At 58.7% G+C, this 24233-nt stretch overlaps 1 protein-coding gene across 2 annotated transcripts; it reads left to right on the top strand.

The window, feature by feature from the left end:
• Positions 1-1444: 1444 nt before the first annotated feature.
• On the top strand, positions 1445-23953 carry TTC38 (tetratricopeptide repeat domain 38). 2 transcript variants are annotated; one of them, XM_046010664.1, is made up of 14 exons: positions 1445-1736; positions 2611-2688; positions 4915-4996; positions 6365-6536; positions 7422-7595; positions 10142-10217; positions 12954-13073; positions 15301-15360; positions 16154-16192; positions 17361-17442; positions 18990-19155; positions 20618-20777; positions 20967-21040; positions 22902-23953. In XM_046010664.1, the coding sequence occupies exons 1-14, from the start codon at positions 1605-1607 to the stop codon at positions 22993-22995; spliced, it is 1509 nt and encodes a 502-aa protein (XP_045866620.1). In that variant the 5' UTR covers positions 1445-1604; the 3' UTR covers positions 22996-23953. The 2 variants fall into 2 exon arrangements, with proteins under 2 accessions (XP_045866620.1, XP_045866621.1); XM_046010665.1 differs by having other exon boundaries at positions 1459-1637.
• The last annotated feature ends 280 nt before the right edge of the window (positions 23954-24233 follow it).

The raw sequence follows: 24233 nt of genomic DNA, 5'->3' as shown, positions 1-24233 counted from the left end.
GATTGTATCTGAATAAAATTGGAAAATGAAATAAAATAGCCACACTAGCCTTCTTATGCTTACTGTCTCCATGCCATATTGTTCTCTCATTCATTTCCTTTTCAGCTTATGTATGTCTTTATACTTAAAGTGGTCTTTTGAAGGCAACATGTAATAGGGTTTTCTTTTCTTATCCTCTCTCTCTCTGAGGGCACCAACCCGAAGTATAGGCCATTGTCAGGACAGAAGAAGGCAGCCATCTGCAAAGAAGGGAGATGGCCCTTACCGAGAACCAATCATGCTGACACCCTGAGCTTGGACGTGGGGCTCCAGAGCTGTGAGAAATAAATCCTTGCTGTTCAGACACCTCCCCACCTCTGCCCACCCACCCCACCCCCGTGGTATTTTGTTTTAGCAGTCTGAGCTAAGACAACAGGAAACATCGGGGCTGAAACCTCAGAGTGGGATCATCAGAGGCATGTAGGGTGGAGGCCCCGATGGAGAAGGAGACAGACTCTGGCCGCCTCCCGTACTTAGTGGTGAGGCAGACAGAGACAGGCAGTGGGGTAGGAGGGAATCATGCAGGTGTGGTGTCTTGAAAGCCAAAGGAAGGGGGGATTCATGAAAGGAGCAGCTTGGTCTGCTGGGTCAGAGCAGATGAAGATAAGGAAGAGGAGGTGCTGGGGGTGGCCAAGGCAGCGACTGGGTTTGGAGCAGGAAGGCCTTTATTGTCCTTGACAAGTCCAAGTTCAGTGTTCTGGTGGGGACAACCACATAAAACTCTGGGAAGTTTTGCAGACATAGTAGAACAAGGAAGTCAGATGGTAGGCAAAGGGGAATGAGAGTATTATAAAAGATCTCAGACATCCAAAAAGAGAGAAAAATAACCAAGCGCCCCCACGTGGTACTCACTCGCAAGTAAGGGGACCGCACTGTGCGGGCAGTGCAAGGCCTCAATGCACCCTTGAAGAGAGAATCTTCAGCACTGCGGGTGGAGGCACCCATTGCTCTGAATTCCGTTTTTCCTCCAGTCTCAGGTTTCTTTTGCGTTTACATTGGAATCAGTTCCTGAGCAATATATTATTTGCATATTAATCAGCATTACCTAACGGGATCATGTAGCAGATTTTCCTCTACAGGCTCTAGTAGCAAGCGCCATTCAGTTTGATTTCACTCCAAAAAACGACCTCCAGGCACGTGTGCCGGGCAAGGCTTAAGATGGGACTCTGAGGAGCTCGAAAGTGACCGCTGTCCTAGGGCTCCCCTGCCTCCCAAGGGACTCTGCAGTTGCGTCCCCAACAGGGTCCCCAGCAGGGAGGAGTCCCCTGGCGTGGGTGACCTCCCTCGGGCCCTGCCGCCCAGGATAGGTGTCCCATGGGGGAGGTAGGCGCGATGGGGGAGGTAGGCGCGCCCAGCGAGGCTCCACCGCAGCGTACCCCTTGCAGCCCAACCCCCGCGCGGCCGGCGCGGGCCTCCCTGGAGCGCCCCAGGGGCGGGGCCGGCGCGGCTGGCCAGTGAGGGAGCAGGGGAGCGCGTCCGCTCCGCCCCGCGGTGTCCGCCCCGCCTACCGCCCGCACACGCAAGGCTCCTGGGCCCTGATCCTGCCTCGCCACCCTCTCCGCACCATGGCCGCTCCCGCTCCCCTGCGTGACTGCCAGGTAAGTGGAGGCAGAACCCGGCCCGGCTCTACGGCGCAGGGATGGCCTGGCGCTCGCGGGGAGGGCGGGATCGACCAGCGTGGGAACCGAGGTCAGCTGGTGAGTCCGCAATGAGGTCCTGGCGTGCGTCCTGGTTGTAGGAAGGGACCAGAGCACCCTCCCGTGGGACCCCGGCCGCGTGTCTCGGCCCCTCGGAGACCCCGGGACCTAAAAAGCATTAGCCCAGGCATGGCACAGCAGGGACGTCCGCTTGCTTGGGACCTTCCGGGGTGCGGATCCCGGACACATTTTGCAGAAGAGGAGGAGTTCAGGGGCCTTGCCCCGGAGTTATGCAAGAGGCGGAGTTATGCAAGAGGCGGTCTGGGCTGGGGTTGGGGGCAGCGGGGTACAGGACATTTCTCCTCCCAGGGGAGTCGCAGGTCTGTGAGGCCCTGGTAGGGCACCAAAGGCAGCCCTAAAGGTGAACAGGTGTGAGTCATCTGATGAAGCTGAGAGAGGGGAGGCGTTGTTTTGGTGTTTGCCGGCCAGATGGAAACACCACCCTCCCCACTAAGCCGGCTAGCGTTATACCCCTTTCCTGCCCTCCCAGAGCTCCCTTCAGTCTTATCAGGGACTTGCATGTACTGTGAGCTTGCTCTCTGAGCAGACACTGCACGGATGCCCCATATATCCTCTAGAACCCCATGTGGGCCAGCCAAGGATTTGATAGAGGCCGTTGCCAGGAGGCACACACCTACTCAGAGACACCCCCCCACCCCTGCACGCTGGAATTTACATGGGGCTCGCCCACCCAGGGCTCAGCCTCCTGTGCTCTGCACTGTCTCTGAAATCTGAGAGTCCATGCCCCCAAGGCTGGGGTTTCTGGAAACCCAGACTGGGTGACAAACTTCTGCATTTGGAGATCCTCTGTGCTTGGGGGTGGGGGTTTTCCATTTGGAGGATTACAGGGGTGTTCTCTTCTCGCCGTGTGTAGGCGTGGAAGGACTCCGGGCTCCCACTCTCAACCACAAGCAACGAGGCCTGCAAGCTGTTCGATGCTACCCTGACCCAGGTATGCCTCCCAAGCAATGCGGTGGTCTCCGCTCTGAAGGCCCACCGTGCAGGTTTGAAAATTACTGAAGGCTTTTAGGGAACATATTTTTCATGTTTCAATGTTCTGGCATCCCCTTTTTTATGTCGGCAAGTCAGCGGCCCTGAGGCAAGTGAGCAGCTGTGCCCCGCACTCCCATATAACACAGGGGGTTTCGGTTTCTAGCCCAACGCGCATATCGCCCGATGCACTCTCATGCCAAGCTGCTGAATGATGATCACGGCGGGCACCATACTCGAAGCTTCTACAGCTTAACACCTTTACCAGCACTCTGGTTTTATAAGCAGTGAAGCCCATCAGCCCCGTGGCGACCCAAATCTCCTGGTCAGCTTGGGTACAGGAGGGTATCCTGGCCACACAAACATGCTTCATCATGCTTTGAATCCCCAGTGCCCACAGCTTGGAAAGTGGTGTTTTCCATTTCATGATGAATTTAGGAGCCAGTGACCGTGCAATTTCTGTACTCTGGGGCCTGGTGTTGGAAGCATCTTTTGCCAACCCATGGCACAGCTGAAAGGTGGCCCCAGGGGTGGACAGAGAGCAGTGGGATATATATGGTGCTGACTTATGACATATATGGTCCTATGCTGACGTATATGGTGCTGGGCATCCCCCTGTGGCCTGCGGGGGTTGATATGGGTCCCCTCTACTAAGGGCCTGGGGCCCTGTACTGGAGTGAATCTTCAACTATATTGCTCTCACCTTGACTGTTCCGAGCCCGTCCACCGTGTTCCCAGCCATTTCCAACACCAGTGAAGGAGCCTATAGTTTTAGAACTAGGAGGATCTCAGCGGCGGAGTCCAACTACTCTGACAGGTGGGGAAACTGAGGCCCAGGGAGCTGAGCTGGCTCGTGCATTCAGGTGAGGCAGAAGCAGGATGCACTTGGGTCTGTATATGCCAATAGAAACCCCCAGACCTGGTGTTTATCATGAGCAATGAGAGAGCACTTCTTACTAAGTCCATCCATATGACACAAGGACCGAAAAAGCTTTGAGAAACCCAAGCAGAAGCAACAGCCAGTCAAATGCCGTTAGCTTGCCGCAGGACTCCACTGTGCGCCTGCGAGCTCTGTTTCTGCTCTTCCTGCTCCTTTTGGCCTTGGTCGAGCCCTTGATTTGTTACACAGCCCGAGTCCTCAATGTAACATGGTCTGCCCCCCCCCGCCCCCGCATGGCCTGTGTCTATTCTGTCCCATGGATCAGGGTCTCTGTGCCAGTCTGTGTTAGACTGCCTCCCCTGTGTCTTAGGAAAACATGCTCAGCTAGTTCTGTGAAGATGTAGGTTAGACATCGTGATGTCTAGACATCTAGACAAACGTGATAAGATGCGTTTTAAAATCCAGTGTATTGGGGCGCCTGGGTGGCTCAGTGGGTTAGGCCTCTGCCTTCGGCTCAGGTCATGATCTCAGGGTCCTGGGATCGAGCCCCGCATCGGGCTCTCCGCTCAGCAGGGGGCCTGCTCTACCCTCTCTCTCTGCCTGCCTCTCTGCCTACTTGTGATTTGTCAAATAAATAAAGAAATAAATCTTTTAAAAAATAAATAAAATCCAGTGTATTATTATGGTTTTAGGATTTTGTTTTTTAAAACGAGCATTTTTATTTTATTTTCTCTTGCCTAACATGGGGCCCAAACTCATGGCCCTGAAATCAACCTGGGCTGAGATCAAGAGTCCTATCCTTCACCAACGGAACCATGTAGGTGTCCCCCAAAATAAGTCTTTTGGGGGAAAAAAAGGATTAGAAACACATCTACCCAATGGGTGTGAGACTGAGTTTGATCATTGGGCTTTCATGCCTCTTTCTAACTTTTTGTCCTAAATGTTTAATAAAGTTCTTTTTTGGAGGGAATGAATAAAAGGTAGGAAGCTTCCTACTATGGTACCGGATTTCAAGGCCCATCTTTTGACTAAAGAAGCCGCTGCTCTAAGCAGGTCGCCTGTCAGGAAGAAGCTTCCTTTAGATGTTTTCCTTTCTGAAAATGGTGACCTGATCGTTCCTAGAAAACGTGCCTTCAGTCCTGGGTGTTTAGTCTTTTCACATGAGACCAACCCAGGTGTGGTCGCTTGGAGTTCGGACTGTAAAATCCTGAATTCTCTAGAGAGAAGATCCAGACTGAGACACATGCCTTCCTCAACACGAACTAAGGACTCCCTGGGGACAGCTCTGTTCTGTCTTTTCTGTTTCAGTATGTCAAGTGGACCAACGACAGAAGTCTCGGTGGTATTGAGGGCTGCCTGTCGAAACTGAAAGCCGCAGATCCAACCTTCGGTGAGTGATGCCGTCCCTGAGTTGATCCCCATCGTGTGGGTCCAGCGCCTCTCTGGTTCCCTGACTTCGAGACTCAGCTGGCACGGGGATGGCAGGCTGGTGGCAGTGATCGGGCTGGCATTGGCACGGAGGGAGGGCAGGAAGGCGACGGCCAGTGTCGGGCTTAGAGTAACAGCTGGTTTTGTACAGGTGCCGGGTTCCCCAGAAGGCATCTTCCTAATTTTTTCCCTCATTGTTGGTCAGTTCTGCATGAAAGATACTGATCCCACTTCTCAGAGGAAGAAAGGGAACGAGAAATGTATCCAAAATGACTCAGCTGGTAGTTGGGTGGCTCAGACCACATAAGGCTTTCTGTATCCCGGACCTGTCTCCGGAGCCGGAGAGGCAGCTAAGGCAGCCTTTCGGGACTCTGGTGAGACCTCAGCCACGGAGACCTGGTGACAGAAGTTGGCATCCCAGATAAGCCATGTGAGTGTTGGTGGTACAGTGGTGAGCATAGCTGCCTTCCAGATAAGCCGTGCGTGCCGCGGGCATAGGTAGGTCAGCCCAGTGAATTCTGGAACCTGCGGAGGACAGGGTGCACAGAATGGGGGCAGAAGGAAGCTGAGCCCAGCCTACAGGGGACCAGGAGTCAGGAGTGTGCGCAGGCACGCTGAGCAGACCTCTGGCCCCGGGATAGAAGCAGGGACCACAGGGGTCATCCCAACACGACACTATAGTCGGGTCCTCGGTCTCGGGCCTGGGCCAGTGACCGAGTTCCAAAAGCCAGCAGACACCCTGGCTCTGTCAGGCTGAGGGCTAGGAAGCTCAAGTAGGGCCTGGGGGTCTGCAGACCTGCCGGCAAGGTTGCTACAAGGGCCACAGGCAGACCCTCCCGTCCCCCACCGCACCCCCAAGCTCTCCATGCATGGGCGTGGCTCAGACCCACTGTGCTCAGGCACTGGAATGTCAGCTGAGCCCTTCCCTGGCGTCTCTGTGCCGGGGGGTAGTGAGTGTTGGTGGAGGAGGGAAAGCAGGGCTGGAGGGCCATGGGAGCCCACAGGCAGCGCCTAACCAGATCACCCCGTGGAGGGGTGAGGGGAGATGCCGCAGACACCGGCATGCACTGCAGCGCCCTTGTTAGAAACACTATGGAGGTTCAGAGTGCCGCTCCTCCGCCCGCCGCTCAGGGTCCGGCTGACCTCCGACTGTGCTGGGGAACCAGCCGCGGGGCACCAGCCGCGGGGCACCAGCCGCGGAGCACCAGCCGCCCCGCCGGGCCCTCCTGGGATGGGGGTGTTTATTTCACACTCTGGCCAGGCTGGCAGGGCGGGGGCGGGGCGGGGCGGGGCCGTCGCAGTCACTAGTTGTTCTCCAACCTTTCCCCAGCCATGGGTCACGCCATCGCTAACGGCCTCGTGCTGATCGGCACTGGGAGCTCCGTGCGGCTGGACAGGGAGCTGGACCGGGCCGTGAAGACAATGGTGGAGGTTTCCCAAACACAGCCGCTGACGCAGCGGGAGCGGCTGCACGTGTCTGCGGTGGAGACCTTTGCCAAGGGGTGAGGGCCTCTCTGGCCGGGCGATGCCGGGGGCGCCCAGTAACCTCGGCAAGAGGGACTTGGGGTGGACCTCAGCCAGGCTCCCGCCGCCCTCTCCCGGCCTGCTGCTGTGCCTGCACCTGACCACAGATGAGGAGATGCGTGGCCAGGATTTCCCATCTGGCGTTCAAAGCAGCTACTTCACTTCTTTAAATGAATTGGTTATTATGTTTGTTGCAGCAATAATAGGACCACCTTAGAGAAATCCTTAATACATATACATACATAATACATGCGACGTACACACCCTCGTGAGCGTCTGCTGTGGCCTTCAAGGTTGTCCCCTGCCTCCATTGTCCCCACCGCTGTCCCCCTGTGTGTGGATGTCATGATCCTGGAGCCCCTCCCCGGGATCGCCAGTGCATCTGCTCAGGCAGGGCTGACACTCTGCCCAGCCAGTGACCTGAGTGGATGGTATGTGGCTTCCAAAGCAGTAGGCAAGTTGTGCCTGGCCTTTTCTGCTGAGTCTGTGCCAGTGGCCAGCCCGACCCAGGGTGGCCCCCCACCCCCACCCTACAGACTCCCTGCGGCTGGTTCACCCGCTTTGGCAACTTGTTAAACCAGTTTTTGGTTAGTTTGAATTCCACAGTAAAGCTTCCCACTGGTTTTTCAATTTTCTGAGCCACAACCTAACACAGAAACTTTTGTGTATGCGTGTATATAAAGTACGTTCTCTCTTTCTCTATCTCCTCTCTACCCCACCTCCCTCCCTCTCCCCTCCCCTCTTGATATATTATATGCATTTCTGTTGAACTGGTGCAGACTGGCAAGAAGCGAGGGCTTCTCTGCCTCCTGTGGATAAACTGTATGTCCAGTGTTGCTGAGAAATCTCTCTTTGTCTCGCAGGAACTTTTCCAGAGCCTGTGAACTATGGGAACAGATCCTCTGCGACCACCCAACGGACATGTTAGCCCTAAAATTTTCCCACGATGCCTATTTTTACCTGGGCTACCAGGAGCAGATGCGAGATTCTGTGGCCCGAATTTACCCCTTCTGGACACCCAGCATCCCCCTGAGCAGGTGCGTGCCAGCTGGAAATCATGTCGTTTCTTTCTTCTTCTCCCTCCTCTGCCCTGAAAACATGGCCCTGCCCTAAAAATACTGAATCTACTGTGGCTCTTCTCCCCGTCCTTGCAAGTGAAAAGTCCTCTCCGTCTGCTCTTCATCCCATCCTATCCTGTGGGTGAGGCAGTACCGTAGGTATCAGCCCAGGGTAGTTCTGCCACAGTAACAAATAGCTCCTCGATCTGATTCTCCAAAGGCCCGTTTCTCGCAGGTACTATACACCTGTCACAGGAGGGCTGAGGGCTCTGCAACCCTGTCCTTGTCTCCCTCCTGCATCAGTGACCCAGAGGATCTAGCAGATCACTGAAGGAGAGAAGACAGCACCCGTGGGGGACTCCCAGTGGCAGGGCTCAGAGAGGAAGGGACACACTCTGCCATTTCCAAGTCGTCTACCGGAGCTGGTCACCCACCCAGGGGAGGGCAGGAATTGCATCTCTGTTCTGTGCTCTGGAGAAGAGGGAGGCCTCAAGTACCCGAGCCGCCCTAGTGACCACCACACAGAACGGCCCCTGTCATGTCTAAGCACAGGATGGGGGCGCCTGGGTGGCTCAGTTGGTGAAGCGGCTGCCTTCCGCTCAGGCAGGTCATGGCTCGGGGTCCTGGGATGGAGTCTCGCTTTGGGCTCCCCTGCTCAGCAGGGAGCCTGCTTCTCCTACCCCTCCCCCCTGCTCATGATCTCGCTCTCTCTCAGTCTCTCAGGTAAATAAATACAAGTAAAAAAAAAAAACCCCACACAATGGTTGCGTCCATCACAGATGGGCTCATGGATTAGAGAGCTGTGTTATCAGGGTTCTTTACAGAAACAGAATATCTGTAGTCGTATCATTTCTATGTATATATACGTATGTGTGTGTGCGAGTGCGTGTGTGTGTATGGAGATTGGTTGATTGATTTTAAGGAATTGGCTCATGAAGTTACAGGGATTGGCAAGAAAGTCTGAAATCCAGTCTGTGGGATCAGGCAGGGTCTCTGTGCTGCAGTCTGGAAGAAGAATTCCTTCTGGGGACCTCACTCCTTTCTCTGACGTCTTCACCGGATTGGATGAGGCCCACCCATGTTATGGAGGGTAATGTGCTTTACTCAGAGTCTACAGATTTAAAAGTCAATCACACCTGAAGAAAACCTTCATGAAAGCATCTAGATATTGTCTGGCCAAGCAACTGAGTGCCATAGCCCTGCCACGTGGGCCCGTGAGATTACCTCATCACAAGAGCCTAACAGGACTCGGTAAACCATGAGCATTCCGTACGTGTGTAAATGTTGCAGGTGAAATGACTCCAATAAATATTTAAAAGAAATATTTAAATATGTAAAGAAATACTTAAATCTTTAAGAATAATACTTGAGTGTTTGAAAGAAATAAATATTTGAAAGAAAAGTCTGAAAGCCAGTGTGCTAGGACGTGGCTTCTGTGAATCACGAGAGCCAGGCTTTGTCTCTGTGCGTGGTCGCAAGCATAATGTCTGCGTCACACATGGGAACGCCATCACTCTATCTTGTTTTTCCATAACCCCTCCTGACCCCAGGAGAGAATGCCTCTTTCAGCCTGGTACTCCGTGCTGGCGACTATGGCTGAGAAATCATAGTGCTCATGTATCCCCGGAAGCGTCTTCAGGCCCATCCGGAGCGGGCGCTGAGCCAAGAGGGCACAGGACAGAAGGGTCCCTGCCTCTAGGAGCTGGGGTCTGGGGAGGAGCTGCTCAGTGAGCGCAGGTCGTGCCACGCCGGGGGCTGGGCACGCCTAGAAGCCACCACCAGTCTGCACTCACCGGTGCTTCCCCAAGAAGCATCCTGGGCTGTGCCTCTCGGTGGGTGCCCCCAACTGGACAGGAAGGAAATGGCCCCCGGCATCCTCAGGGGAGACACTGTGTTGATGGGGGTAGGGTGTGAATTGCCAAGGGGCCCGCTCTAAAGACAGGGCAGGGGGGTCAGACGATTGTGGTAATGGTGCTCCCCACCGGCCAGAGTATCCAGCAACTTGGGGTGGTGCACGGCTGGTGAGGGGGAGGGGGGCCCATCTCCCAGGGCTGGCATAACTGTGCCACAAGCCAGGCAGCTTAAAACAATAGACATTCACGCTCTCAGCGTTCTGGAGGCCACGAGGCAGAAATGAAGGCATCAGCAGGGCCGTGTTCCCCCTGAGAGCTCCAGGGGAGAACCCCCCTCCTCGCCTCCTCGCCTCTCCTTAGGTTCTGGCGGTGGCTGGCAGTCCTTGGCGCTCCTTGGCCTGGAGCTGTACCACCCCGGCATCTGCCTGTGTTCTGTGGTTCCAGTGTGCGTGCGCGTGTGTGTGTGTGTGTCCGAGCCTTCTCTCCTCTCTCTTGTAAGGACACCGGTTGTTGGATTCGGGGCCGGCCCTCACCCCGTAGGACTTCTCTCCACTGCACCGTCTGAAAACATCCTAATTTCAAATTAGGGTCCATTTTCAGATGTCATTCTGGGGGACACGGTTCAGCCCATACTGAGGGCCACTTTTCCTGAAGACTTTGTTCTGTTTTCAGCTACGTGAAGGGCATCTATTCATTTGGACTGATGGAAACCAACTTCTTTGACAAGGCAGAGAAGCTGGCCAAAGAGGTGAGAGGGCCCTTGCCAAGGTGCCGACCCCTCAGGGAGGGCCGTCGGGTGGGGCGGAGCACACACGGCCCCCACCGGCCTCCCTTTCCTCAGAGACACTGGGGAGGACCCCTGGCCACGGCGAGCACAGCCTCCCCTCCCGCGGTCTGCAGCCCGCACACCGCCTGCCCGGGCCAGGAAGGGGGATGAGGCCGAGGGGGGGCTGTGTTCACCTCTCCCTCGCGGCCCCACATGAGGCAGCTCCAGGCTCCCCCAGTCTGTCTCAGAGCAGAGCTTCAGGGAGATGCCCCATGACCGCAAACGCAAGCTGCTTCCCCGAGGGCCCTGACCCGGCGGCGGGGCTCCCGCCAGCCAGCCCTTCCCTGAACCTCTGCCTCCTTCCAGAGGGAGGGATCCCAGGTGGCGTGCAGAGGAGGGTGTGTGCTGCCCGCCAGCCCGGGACCGACCGTCGTGCTCTCCTGGTGGGCTGGCTGCTTCCCGGGCGCGTGGTGGGCACCGCTCCCCCAGGGGCCCAGGACCACCGCGGTGGTGGACTTGGGGCTCGGGGTGTCCTCTGTAGCCCTTGGAGTCCCTGTCCTCCAGCCCCTCTCCTCAGGCGAGTGGAAACCGAGGCCGGGGACAGAGGGGCCTGCTACACATACCGGCACTTCATACCCAGCTGCTTAACCTGCTCGTCTCTACCATCTCTGCCTGCTCGTCTCTACCATCTCTGCCTGCTCGTCTCTACCATCTCTACTTGCTCATCTCTACCACGAGGCACTGCCCTCCTCATTGTCCCCATGAGGGGGTCACGGCTCAGAGAGGGGCATGGCTGCCTCCTTAACGCCATGCAGCTCAGGGAGGGCGCAGCAGGTGCTCGGCCGGGCCTCCTCACCGCACCGCTGTCCTTCAGGCTGCCTGGACCAGACCCGGCTTCCCACACCCCACCCAGTGCTCCTCCCTGCAGGCATCGCCCTAGTTGCCCCCCGGTACCCCTCCCCAGGAGGCCGTGAGGTTTCTGAAATGTGTTCCGGTTATAGAGATGGAGCCCGGACTCGAGTGCAAGGTGATGGCTCCGTGCTTCAAGGCCTCTGGGCTCCCTGGCTGGGGTGAACAGGCCACACTGTCCAGGGGGGTCGGCCACAGGAAGGTGCCCTGGAGACCATGGCAGCTGGACCCCCTCCTTCGGTGGTGTCCATCTGGGCAGCCGAGGGCTGGCAGGATGTTTCTGGAAGCCAGAGGACAGACAAAAGGTGCAGGTTATGCCCCACTGGGGCATAAGGAGGTGGGGGCCTGGGGAGCCCTGCTCTGCTGGCCTCATGCCCCTTTCGCCCACTGCGCTCCCGCCTGCAGGCGGCACGCTCTGACCACAGTGCCAGCACACCAGAGATCACGGAGCAGTCCCCACAGTGGCAGTGACCGCCAGGCCTCCAGGAGAGCGAGGCCCTCGCACCCCACTCCGCGGGAGTCTGGAGAGGCCTCAGGCTGGTGGTGCATGGGGTGTGGGCCTATCGGCTGCAAGCCAAACCCCAGGGGCAGGGAGAGCAAAGGGCGGATGGCAGGGGAGCACAGTGCTCGGGAAGTGTGGAGCCTAGGGATAGGCAGAGGCTTAGGGCGAGGAGGTGGGCAGGGCAGGCCCTGGGGACAAAGGCTAGGGGGACCTACTGGGTGGTACTGAGCCTTTGTGACTCTGACCCAGCGAGGAAACTGGTCAGGAGTCCCTCACAGAGGGTGGGGCCTTAACCTTGGGAGCTGCCCCTGCTCCGTATGCTGAGCGGCCGCTCTCGCGTCCACCCCGCAGGAGGGCAGAACGCTCAGTGGACCCCTTCTCGGACGCCCCCTTTCTTACAGCGCCCCCACGCGGCCGGGGCGGGCCTGTGCAAACAGCGGCTGGAGCAGAGTGCTGGGCCTGCTGGGGACCCCACAGCGGGGGGCCAGGCCAGGGACTCTGCCTCTGGGGAAAGCATGGGGCACCGAGCCAGCGGGGCGGGGGGGAGGCCGTGAGCTGGTGTGTGGTGCGGGAGACCTGGGCTCCTGCGGATGGTCCGTTGGGCTGCTTCAAGCCTCAGCCTCCTGCTCTGTGCCCAGCACTCGAGAGGTGCCCAGGACACAGAAGCTGAACCCAGGAGGAAAAGAAGAAAACAACCATGGGCTGGGAATCCTACCTTGTGTCCTGCCTGCCTTGCCGGTCACTGTCAAGCTCACTGGTCGTGGGAGGGCCTATGGTTCTGAATAGTAAGAACATCAGAACGCGCCCAGAAGGCCAGTCATAGGCGTGTGGTCATCTGCAAGGGGGAGCCAGGAGCCTGGGGCGGTGGGCTCAGCATTCGGACCCCCCGGGGCACTTCACTTCCGCGGCACTGTTGCTTCTCACCAGGGGGTCAGGCCCAGAGAGGCTGGTTGGCCTGTTGCAGGGGACTCAGCCATGTGTGGGAGGCCATGGGGCCCTGCGGCTGAGTCCCAGCCTTGGAAAGAGCCAGCTGCGGTCCTGCGTCAGTCGGCCAGCCTCCCTGAGCTCAGTCCCTCAGCTTCGAGGTGGGCAGTGATACCCTCACTAGTGATGGCACACGGACGGATGCTCAGCAGGGCTGGACTCAGGGATCGTTGTCGTCCTGAGGCAGATCCTGGTGCCCACACTTGTGCCAGCCCCACGCGTGCCCGTCCGGCATGGGCCCTCGTCCCTGTGTCACTTGGAGGTGCCTCAGGCCCGACAGATCCACGTTCTCTCTAATTGTCTTTCACGCTCTCCCCGTGTAGGCTTTGTCTATCAACCCCACGGACGCGTGGTCGGTGCACACCATTGCCCACATTCACGAGATGAAGGCAGAAATCAAGGACGGGTTAGAGTTTATGCAGTCCTCAGAAGCCCACTGGAAGGTACGCTTCTTGTCCATGGGTCCCCTGCCCGGAAAACCCCAGGCAGCCCCTTGAGTTAAGCCGAGGCTTTATGGACAGCAGTTCCGGGGTGCAGCTTAACTTAACTCTGGGAAAACTTGTGTTCTGCTTAGAGGAGTTTCTGTCAAGCCACAGTGTCCCCCTGGGAGCCACATGGCTCCCCCCAAAACTGCCAATGTTTTGCAGGTGATTCTAGAATAGGTTTTGTGTTGGGGCATTTGGTGTAAGGGCACGGAGCGGAAAACTCCCAGGGCACAAGAGCCTGTCCCCGCTGAGAACCTGGAGGACCCTGAGCGGCTCCTTCTGCCACCACCCGCCAGCTGGCTCAGCAGGGACTCCTGGGGAGCGGGGAGTCGGCGCCAGGTAGCTCTCCTTCCTCTGTGTGCATCGCTTGTCCCCAGGGTTATCTCTGGCGGTCAACCTGGCCACCTGTCCAGGTGTGGTCTGCTGCCCTGCCCTCCTCTGTGCCATGGTAGGCTTCCCCAGGTCCCGCTGGCCAAGGCGGGGAGTCTCTGCCTGGCACCGAGGGAACCCGGAAGAGACCAGGAATCCGGCAGGGAACAGGCAGGGACTGGCACAGCCCCTCCACCCCTCCGAGCTGCTCCCTGGCCTGGGATGTCCCAGCGGGAAGTGGGAGTGGAGTTAGGCAGAGCAGGTGAACAGGTGTGAGAAGCATTTGAGAACGATGATCCCGGGAGGTTCACACACAGATCTTTCTGAGGATCCACAGACACAGTGCCCCAGGAGAAGCACTGGGGCAACCTGACCCAGGGCTTGGGGAGGGGGACGGTGGGGTGCAGCCCTGCCCTCAGACTCCCCCAGGCAGATACTGCTAGCTCTTACGAGAGCAGTGCATCTGGGGTTGGGGGCAAAACTGTGTGGCCCCCCCCCTCCCTGCTGAGGGCCAGGGACTTGCCCAGGCAGACCCAAGGGAGCCCAGGGAAGGCCTGGCCAGGGCCTTCCGGTGTGTCTCATTCATGTCCCTCCCCCAGATGCTGTGATTTTACTGGGTGTTTGAGGTCTGGTTGGACCCTGGGGCAAGAAAGTGACCCTCTGAGCTTTGTTTCCTCCTTGGTACACCTGCTACTGTAACAACTATGAAGCCCTCGGCCCCAAATGAGTTCCTATGGGTGTTGGTTGCAGGCATGTGTAAAATGAGTCAGCCCAGGCTGGCTAGTCCTCTGATGTTTGCATCTGTCCCCTGTGGTGGCTTCGCGCAGCCTCTGGCCTGGAATTTCAGCCTTGGGGTTGATACTGTGACCTGGGGCTCCCTTTCCTCCTGCTCCTGCCCCAGACTGGGGTTCAGACTGCCCCACCCTGGACACCTCACTGAGAGTCCAGCCCAGACTTCTATGTCCTTAAAGGCCCAGTCAAGTGGGGTGAGCAGTTTTCCAGCAGCCCATGAACCACGCCGTGATGGGGGCACTCTCAGGGATGTGGAAACTCAGAGGAGGCATTCAACCCCATTGGACTTGAGGGGGAAGTGGTCAGGGAAGTCTTCCTGGAGGAGGCAAACCCTGAGCTGATTATGGAAGGATGGTAAAGGTTTGCCAGGTAAAGGGTGGGGAGACGGAGGGTGTCCCAGCCAAGGGCCAGATCGAGCACAGCCATTAAGGCCTGCCAGGGTGGAAGGAAGAGGAGACAAAGGCATCTGGATGTCCTCAAGCACAGGTGTGGGGTGGACATGGGCCAGGGAAGGGGCGTGGTCAGTTTCTTTTTCCAAGAAAGGGAAGGTAGTGTCCAGGGAGGGGAGGGAGCATCTGCAGTGGCCTCAGAAGGACGGGCCGGGCATGCACGGTGGGCCGAACGGGTGCCAGTGGTAACTGTCCAGATGTCAATCAACCCCGCCCCCCTTATTTGGAGGGGGTCCAGCCCGGGGCTTATTGATCCTCATGGCTTTCTTGGGACTTGGACACCCAGCGGGGCTCTGCACCCATTTGTGCACGGATTTATCGCCGTTTTCTCTACTCCATGCATAAGGAGGGCTTGAGGCCTGCCTGGATGTTGGCCCTGCTCCTCCCACTACAGCTGCAGGGCCGACACGTCACCAGTCCCTCCGAGCTGGGCCCAGGCAACCTGGACCAGGACCAGGAGACGTTTCCTGAGCTCAAAGAGCGGGGAGGGGCTCGGCCCTGTCCCAAAACCACAGCAGTAATTTCGGTCCCACAGGCTGTCAGATTCTCCTCGAATTTTCTCGTTCTTTCCCCAGGACTCCGATATGCTTGCTTGTCATAATTATTGGCACTGGGCTCTGTATCTGATTGAGAAGGTAAGACGGCCGCTCCTATCCTGTCTAGACGTCCAGTGAAATCAGTCTCTTTCTACCTCTTGCTGAATCCCAGGGAAAATTTTTTGCATTTGCACATTTAGATAATGTCTGGTTGTACTGAAGCATTCACGTTTTCAAATGACTTTTCAGGCTTAAACGACCTCAGGCATTTTTCACGGTCGGGACTTGGACATTATGTATCTTGCATATTATCTATGGAGACGCTCTAGACCGAGGGTCCTCTGCTGCTGGCGTGAACGGCCAAGCCCCAGCCCCCCAGATTGTACCCGAAGGAGACATGAGACCCTCCAAAGGGTTTGTCCCAGTGGAAGTGAGGGTTGGGGACCCCAGGGACTCAGCACCTTCTTGCAGTGGTGCTTACCATAGAGACGATCTAGAAGCTCCCCGGAAGTCCAAAGAGAGATGCTTGGAAGGTGAGGGCCCGCTGTGCTCAGGGTCTGGAGGAGAGCAGTGGTCCCCACTGCAGGTACGGAAAGGAAAACAGAGAGAAGAAAAGACTGGAAGAAGTACACGAGAAAGCTTGTAACGTCGCCAAGCGCCGTGGGGACATTCAGGCCTCGACAGAAACTGTCCGTTGGGTAGCAGAGGCCACCACGGCCTCTTCTGGAGCACAGGGGCTTCTGCTCATTGACCCTCAGACTCTCGAAGCAACACAGCCCATCCCCTCATGCAGGGTGCTGGTGGCGGGCGGGTGAATGGACTCTCCAGCCCCTCTGGCGGTGTTACCTTTGACCTTCGCCCCATGTTGATCACGCGTACTTGATCCTTGCAGGGCGAATACGAGGCCGCCTTGACCATCTACGATAACCACGTAAGTCCGCTTGTGCGGCGGCCCGGTGGACGGCACACGTCGGCCTTTTAGTCTCTAGCACATAGTTGAGCCCGTCAGTGCCGTCTCGGCCAGAAGCACAGCTGGAGAGAGAACTTTCCGGTGCGAGACCTCGGCTTCGTTCTTGCCGAGCGCTGGCCCAGCTGGGACAGGGTGAAGTCACTCACTGGGTCCCGGGCCGGCGCCGGTACAATGGCACGGCTAAGTTGGTCTTTTCTGAAATCCCGGAATTTCCTGTAGCCCTTTGACACGGCTCATCTTTGGTACAACCACTGATCTGCCCACGGGAATTTTTCTTTCTTTCTTTTTAGTAAATCACACGCAAAATTTGCCCTGAGACCGTTTTCGACCATAGGGTTCCGTGCACGGAGGCCACTCACCGGCCCCACAGTCCGTCTCTGGAACCGACTGCAGTCCCAGGCCCAGTGAGCACGACTCCCCTACCCCCTCCTCCAGCCCCCAGGCAGTTGTGTTTTTTTTTTGATATTTTATTTATTTGACAGCGAGAAATCACAACTAGGCAGAGAGGCAGGCAGAGAGAAAAGAGGAAGCAGGCTCCCTGCGGAGCAGAGAGCCCCATGTGGGGCTCGATCCCAGGACCCTGGGATCATGACCTGAGCCGAAGGCAGAGGCTTTAACCCACTGAGCCACCCAAGTGCCCACCTCCCCCCCAGCCCCAGGCAGCTTTTAAGAGAACAGAAGGCTGATGGCCGCTCCTGGGAACCCCCCTGCATGCTTTGTAATAGAAGGCTGCGGGGGGGGGGGTGTCACAAAAATGCTTGGGGCCCAGGCCTCTAACCCCGAGGAAAACCGTCAGCAAAGTGTCAGTTGAGTCCTCCCTTCGAGTTCTGTCAGGATTGTGGAGTGACACAGAAGGACGGCTTCCTCCGTGCCGCAAGGGACAGGTCAGCTGAAGGCAGAACCCGCCAGCGTGGTCCGAGGCCAGGGTCGGGAGGGGACAGGTGCTGGCGCCCGGCCTGTGCTCAGGGCTGGGGCCTTGCTTCAGGTCTGGCACCTGGCGCGGCCAGACCCCTGGGCGACGGGCTGGTTCTGGAAGCTGAGGGTTCGGGCTGGCGGCTGGCTCTGTGCAGGCCCCACGTGTGGCCCATCCCTGTGGCCCCTTACTTGCCCACCCACCCTTGTCCTCCAGGTCTTCCCCAGCTTGAAGGCCAGCGGGGCGATGCTGGACGTGGTGGACAGCTGCTCCATGCTGTACCGGCTGCGGATGGAAGGTACAGACCTGCGCCCTCCCCTTGGGCTCCTCTGCCCTCTTCCCTCCCACAGAACGAGGGGAAGGAACTCACTGCTGAGCCACGCCAGGTCCTGCCGCAGACCTGAGCAGCTTGCCTGTGTGTGGCCTTGGATCCCGGCTCTGCGGCCGCCTTCCAGCCAGTCCGAAGCCAGTGGGCTCTAGCCCAGCCCCCCTTTCTTCCAGGTGCCGTCATCTCTGGTGCGCAAGCTCAGGGTCCGTGCAGAGCGCGGCTGGCACCCGGGCCCTAGCTCTGCGTGCTGTGCCTCCCTTCCTAGTATAAGAGGGTGACGTTTCCTCAACTCCCTGGGATTTCAGAGAAGTTTCTCAGCACCGTCACCCCAGGCTCTGCGGGCAGCCTGGATAGCTGCGACCACAGCCCAGGTGCCAGATGGTTTTCCCCTCTCCCTCAGGCCCAACAGAGCCAAAGCTCTATTCACGCGAGGCCCTGGGCCGGCGGGACAGTGTGGGAATGAGGGCCTGCGCAAGCCGTTTCCAGGAAGGCCTCCCGGTGGGGATGAAATGTGAGCCATGGAGGCCCGTGGAGGGTTTTGCTTGGCAGAGGGGGGAGAGGATGTGATGTGCAGAAAGCAGCCTGTCCAGGACCCCCAGGACACAGAAGCCAGCTGCCTGTTACCGGGTGAGGGACCAAAGACAGGATCAGTGTGGGCAAGGATGAGAGGCGGGTGGCGGGAGCCCACGTGCTGGCAAGGTGGGTGAAGAGTCTGGCTTTGAGCCGGGTCTGTAGGGAGCCTTCTAGAGCAGGGCTGGGCAGGATTCCCATCTGCCTCGTGGGGCTGAGCTCAGGGAGGCGGAAGCCTGCACTTTCTGAAGCCGCCTGGAACTCTCTGGGGACTCTGAAGCCTCTCGTCCCCAGGCACATGCCCAGGGAGCCCTGTGGGGACAGAGTCTGGGAGGCACAGTGGAGGGAAGGGAAAGGTCACTTGCTCCCTCACCGTGCAGAGCAGAGACTCAAGAGACCTGTCTGATTCGCTGCCTGAGAGACAGAGGTCAAGGGCGATGTTTGTACCATAGGGTCACCCCCAGCAGAGGTAGGAAGGAGGCAGTAACTCGGAGGAATCAGGAGGGACGCGAGGCAGGGAAGGGGCCGGGGAGCAGAGCAGAAGCGGGGGCCGTCCAGCGCCGAGAAGTCCCAACACAAATGTGAGAGAATGTTCTTTATTAACTCCGCCGACTTTCATTAGGTAGCAGGTGCCATACCAACGGTAATCCCAGGACGAATTTCAAAAATGGTTTTGGGCTTCATCCAAGGGGCCAGTACCCTTCAGTAGGTTTTTTTTTTTTTTTTTCTATCGCAAGCATCTACTGCATTTACAAACGAAGTTAACATAAACGGGGTCCAAAGGCCTCTGTGTGAGGCCAGAGGCCACCGGCCAGCCCCGCTCCCCTGCCCAGCCTCCCCAGCTGGAACACAAGGGCCTCTGGGGGACGTGGGGGTTCAGGAGGCCCGTGCGTAGGACATGCTCACATGGGACACCAGGCCTGCAGGTTTCTTCCCTGTGCCCTCAGGGGTGTCTGTGGGTGAGCGGTGGCAGGACGTCCTGCCTATAACCCAGAAGCACAGCCGGGACCACATCCTGCTGTTCAACGACGCACACTTCCTGATGGCATCCCTGGGAGCTCGGGACTCTGGGACCACCCAGGAGCTCCTGACCACCCTGCAGGACGCCAGCAGGTATGCCGAGGGGCCAGGGACCCGCTGGGAGGGCCATGCGGTGCAGACCCGCCCAGGAGGCTGGGGTTGGAGGCCCCACTGGTGAACGCCGCCGCAGGGATGCCCGTGGAGGGTGGCTGTCACACACGCGTTCCACAGGTTGTGCCCCCACCAAATACATCATGCAAGGACGTGGCTGTTCTCCTAGGAGCCAGAGTCGCCTTTCCATTGCCCCGCTGGGGGTGGGAGCCTGTGTCATGGGGGCCGCCTCCCACAGGGGAGCACGGTGAGGCTCTGGAACCAGAAAGCCTTGCTGCGTACCTTCTGAGATGCTGGACAAAGGGCTTCTCTGCTCTGAGCCTCAGTCTTCTCATCTGCCAACTGGGGACAGTGCCTGCTGAGGCAGGCTGGCCAGAGAGGGAGGTGCGGTGGTGTGGCCACACAGCCCCCTGGCCCGGTTCCTGGCATGGGTGGGAGCCAGAATCTATCCCAGGAGAGGCCGGGGAAGCAGCCACCCTTCATCTCCCACCTGGAGGGCTGGAGCTGTGGGAGCCGTGACCCCTGGTGCTGTCCTGGGGGCCGTGCTGGAGCTGGCCACCAACCCAGCCGCCTGCCCGTCCCCTCCCCCCAGAGCGGAGCTGCAGGATCCATGGGCCTGGGCTGGGGAGGCAGCTTCAGGCAAGGTGTCCGCGGCTCAGCGGTGGTCATGTCAGCCCGGGAAGGCCTGGGGAGCCCACCGGGCACTCCAGGATCTGATTCCTGCTTTTTATTTATTTTTAATTTTTTTTCAAGATTTTATTTGACAAACATACACAAAGCCAGTGAGAGAGAGAGAGAGAACACAAGCAGGGGGAGTGGAAGAGGGAGAAGCAGACTTCCCACCAAGCAGGGAGCCTGATGAGGGGCTCGATCCCAGGACTCTGGGATCATGACCTGAGTGGAAGGCAGACGCTTAGCGACTGAGCCATCCAGGCCCCCCCTCCCCCGGATTCTCTTTTAAGTCAGGCTTGGAGCAGGCTGCTGCCGCCACGCCCGCTGTCCCCATGACCCAGCTCAGCCCCCACCTGTGGGCCAGCAAAGAGACATGGGCTGTGACAGCTGTGTGGCCCAGCGTGGGGGCCAACTCCAGCGCCGGGCTTTACGGGCACGGTGTGCAATCCTGACGGCCCTGTGAGGTTGGCACTGTACCCACACTTTACAGATGAGCAAACTGAGGCCAGACGTTGGGGGACCTGCCCGAGGTCCCCCAACAGCACAGTCCAACCCTGTGGAAAGGGTTGTTCAAGCCAGGGTCGAGAGAGCCCTGTTCTCCCCACTTCCCGCCCGCTTCTCCCCTGCCAGCACCCCTGACCCAAGCACTGCTGTATCAGGCACAGAGCCCGGGATGCTGGGCTGAGGAAGAGCGGCCCATCGCCTCAGGACGCCCGAGTCAGACAGGGTAAGGTGTCCTGCCGGTGACTGAGGGCACCTCCTTGGCTGGCAGGGCCCCCGGGGAGAACTGCCAGCACATCCTGGCCCGTGATGTGGGGCTGCCCCTGTGCCAGGCCCTGGTGGAGGCTGAGAACGGGAACCCAGAACGTGTTCTGGAACTGCTCCTTCCCATCCGCTACCGGATCATCCAGATCGGGGGCAGCAACGCCCAGGTGAGCCCCCAGCCTTGGGCTGCACCGCTGCCGGCGGCCTCTCTCCCGGTCAGCGCCCATGAGCGCAGGTGCCGTCTTCCCCACCCCTGGGAAGTTTGTTCCCGAGAACAGGCCTGCCCGCGGTGGGATGGAGGCTCCCATCCCTCATCCCGTGTTACACCAGCCTCACCTGCCCCACTGACTTCTCAGAGAGACGTCTTCAACCAGCTGCTGATCCACGCGGCCTTGAACTGCACGTCTGGCGTCCACAAGAACGTGGCGCGGTGAGTTCCTCGCTCACACCCATGCCAGGCTTGGGGACATCTCTGAGCAGAGCTGCCCATCTCACGTGGGGGTCTCCCCAGGGGCTTCCAGCCTCCCCTGAGACGCCCACCTCCCTCCGCCGGAGACGGTTCCCACCTTTGAGGTTGCAAGGACGTGAGGCTGTGGGGTGCTTGGTTTTCCCTGTTAGCACACTCGACTTGACCACTGGGGTCCACCCACCCGCAGGCCGGCCCTCCTGCCCTTCCTAGCCCTCCCAGCCGAGCCACGCTGAGCTATAATTACCAACACTTGCTGCTCCTTCAGGGGCCTGGGCCTTTGCACATGCTGCGCGCTCTGCCTGGATGCCCTTTCTCACGGGCTCTGCCGGGTTCCAGGAGGTGGGGGAGGAGGCAGGCCAACCCAGGGCCTGGCATGTGGAGCGTACGTCTAGCAACTCGTGTACACACACACACACACACACACACGTCAACTTGCCATGGGTGCAGGCCGGGGCACCTTGCTCTGGAGGCTGAGCTGGCCGGGACTCAGGGAGGGAGGGTGCCCTGAAGAAGAGACAGTTGAGAGGCGGCCCGCAAATCAGCAGATCTGACCAGGCGCAGTGGTCAGGTTAGGAGGAGCAGGAGGGTTAGGGGTGTTGGGGCGGGGGCACCTGAATTAGCGCTGCAAAGCCCAGCCTTCACCAGCTCCCACGCCCCAGCTGGCCTTGCCCTGTATGGGGCAGCCCGGTCTCTTCATGGGTCCCTTGCACCCCACTGGAACACCAATGGGGAAGGGGGCAGGAAGGGGCTGTGGGGTACCTGGCGGGTAGAATAGGGGTCGGGAGACCCAGTGAAGTCCGGGGTGACCCTAGGCTGAGCCCTGGAGGTCAGGCAGAGGCCCGGGATTTAAGCTGCGTGAGGCCCAACTGTCCCAAGAGCATCTCCAAACTGAGCAGAGCAGGTGTTCTCAGCACTCATGAAACAGCTGTGCGCGCTCTGGACTTGGCTGGATCGCTGACGCGTCCCAGACACGCACCCCTCACTGTTCACCCCTCCACGGCCATCTGCCGCAGCCACACACCTTTCTTTAGGGGTCACACTGCTTAGAGTTCCAGGCCCCCGTGTGGGTGCAAGCTGGCATCTCAGGTTGGCAGGGTGGAGCCCCTCAGACAGAGGTGGGCTGAGGGCCGGCGCGGGGTGGGGGCATGCCTTGGGGGTGGAGGGTCTCCTCCAAGCTGGGTGGTCTGTCCACTGGGGTGTTGCGGGACAACACGCCACGGGGGCAGCCCAGAGCAGATGCTGGCCACAGAGGGGCACCTGCTGCTGTCGGGGTGACGGGCAGTTCACTCCCTTCCCCTCCAGGGTGGGAACCCCGTGCCCCACCTGTCGTATCCGCACCCCGAGTGTGGCCCACCTCCTTAACCCCACCCTCACCCCACAGAAGTGGTTATTAACTGTTCAGGGTCTTTGCCTTAAAAACTTGTTTACGCTTGGGTTTCTCCATACCCGGCCTCCTGACACTTACCTTCTGAGTCGGCCTCAGGTGTGGCTTCCCGACCACCCCCCAGACAGGCTCTACCCTCTCGTCTGGCAGGTGGATGGGCCCCCAGCTTCTCAAGGCAGATGAGGCCATGGTTTTGCCCTCACCCAGTTGTGTGTCTTGGGGAGAGTCGACATGTTCGCCAGACACCGCCCACCCACCTAGTGCCCTACCAAGACCAGGTCTTTGTCTCTGTCCCTCCCATCCCCTTTGCAGTGATGCTGTCCCCTCTCTTCCCATCTCAGCCCCAGCCCGAGTTGCCTGTCCTGTCTTGGGGCCCAGGGACCAAAGGGCCCCCCCGCTTCTAGGAGTTTCCATCACAGACCTTGTCCGTTTCCACAGGAACCTTCTGATGGAGCGTGACGCCTTGAAGCCCAACTCACCCCTGACCCAGCGGCTCATCCGAAAGGCCGCTGCCGTCCACCTCCTCCAATGAGCTGGACCTGGCCCCCTCCCCAGCGTCGGATCAGCTGCCCCCTGAAGCCTGGGGTTAGAAGCAGCTAGAGTCTGTTAGTTAGGGCTGTTGAGTAACTTGCAGCTTTAAGCAGAAAGCCTTGTACCAGCAACATTATGGGAAGTAGGGACACAAATCAATTTTAGACATGACTCAGAACCTTGGAACCCTCTGTTCCAAGGGCCAAGGCGCATGTGCCAGCAGTTAGAGCCAAAGTGGGCAGCGCTGTTTTCCCAGGGCACTCTTACACCTCCTGGGTTGGGGAGCTGGCTTGGCTGGGGGAGGGGAGTCCTCCCCTGGGGACACTCTGGCCCCTGAGGCTGCCCCTCCTTTTGTCTTCCCCATCACATTCTAGATACGTTGTCCCATCTTTTGGGTGAGAGCACCCACGGGGGGAAGTGACTTGCCCAGGGTCACAGCTACCAGAGGCCCTGCTGAGATTCACCTTGGACCCCCCCGCTGCGGCACCCACCACCCCCAAACCCGCACAGGCATGTGGGTGGCCCTCTGCGGTCTCTGGAGGAGTCCGTGGGCTTCCCGGGGGCTCGGGCAGTGCTGATTAAGGGACCTCGGGCTACGTGGTTTCCTTTGCCCACTAGGACTTGAGTCACACGAGCGCACATGCACCAAGCGGGCACACTTTCTGGGGGTTGTGGACTGAACTCAGGGTTGCCCTGTCCTGGCAAAAACCAAAGTCCATGGAGCTTTACTGAGATCTGAGCCAGTTTTCTGTTTCCCCATCTTAACAGGCCCCAGTGACACTCCTGAGCAGGCTGCTGATTTCACTGGAATGTGCTTGTGAGGGGCGAGCCCCACCCCTAGATGTTTCTCAGGTTCCTTCAGTGTAGGCTGAAATAGGTAGGGACTCAGGCGGGGGCAGTGGAGGCCTCCAAACTGATGAGACAAATTTCCGAGATTAAAATGAATTAGTTAATTGGTTCCTTTGCCTGACTGTGCTGGCGGCACCTTTCATCATCTCCCACGTGCCAGGCTGGGTCCTGGGGAGACAGGCTTCTCCTTGCACTTGGGCGTGGGGGTGGGACATAGAGTCCAGAAGATGGGTAGTTACAAGAGGATCTCAAGAGAGGTGCTCTCTCCATCCAGGAGCTAGGGACACAGGCCAGAGGGGAGCCTACCCTCCCATCCTGAGCTGTCCCCTCTTGTTACCTGCCCACATTTCATCCGCCCTCCCCTCTCCTGGTTCCAAGGAGGATACAACT

The sequence above is a fragment of the Meles meles genome, chromosome 7 (assembly GCF_922984935.1).
Source record: "Meles meles chromosome 7, mMelMel3.1 paternal haplotype, whole genome shotgun sequence".
NCBI lineage: Eukaryota > Metazoa > Chordata > Mammalia > Carnivora > Mustelidae > Meles > Meles meles.
Note: the sequence above shows the minus strand (reverse complement) of the source record. Positions and strands in the feature narration are given on the sequence as shown.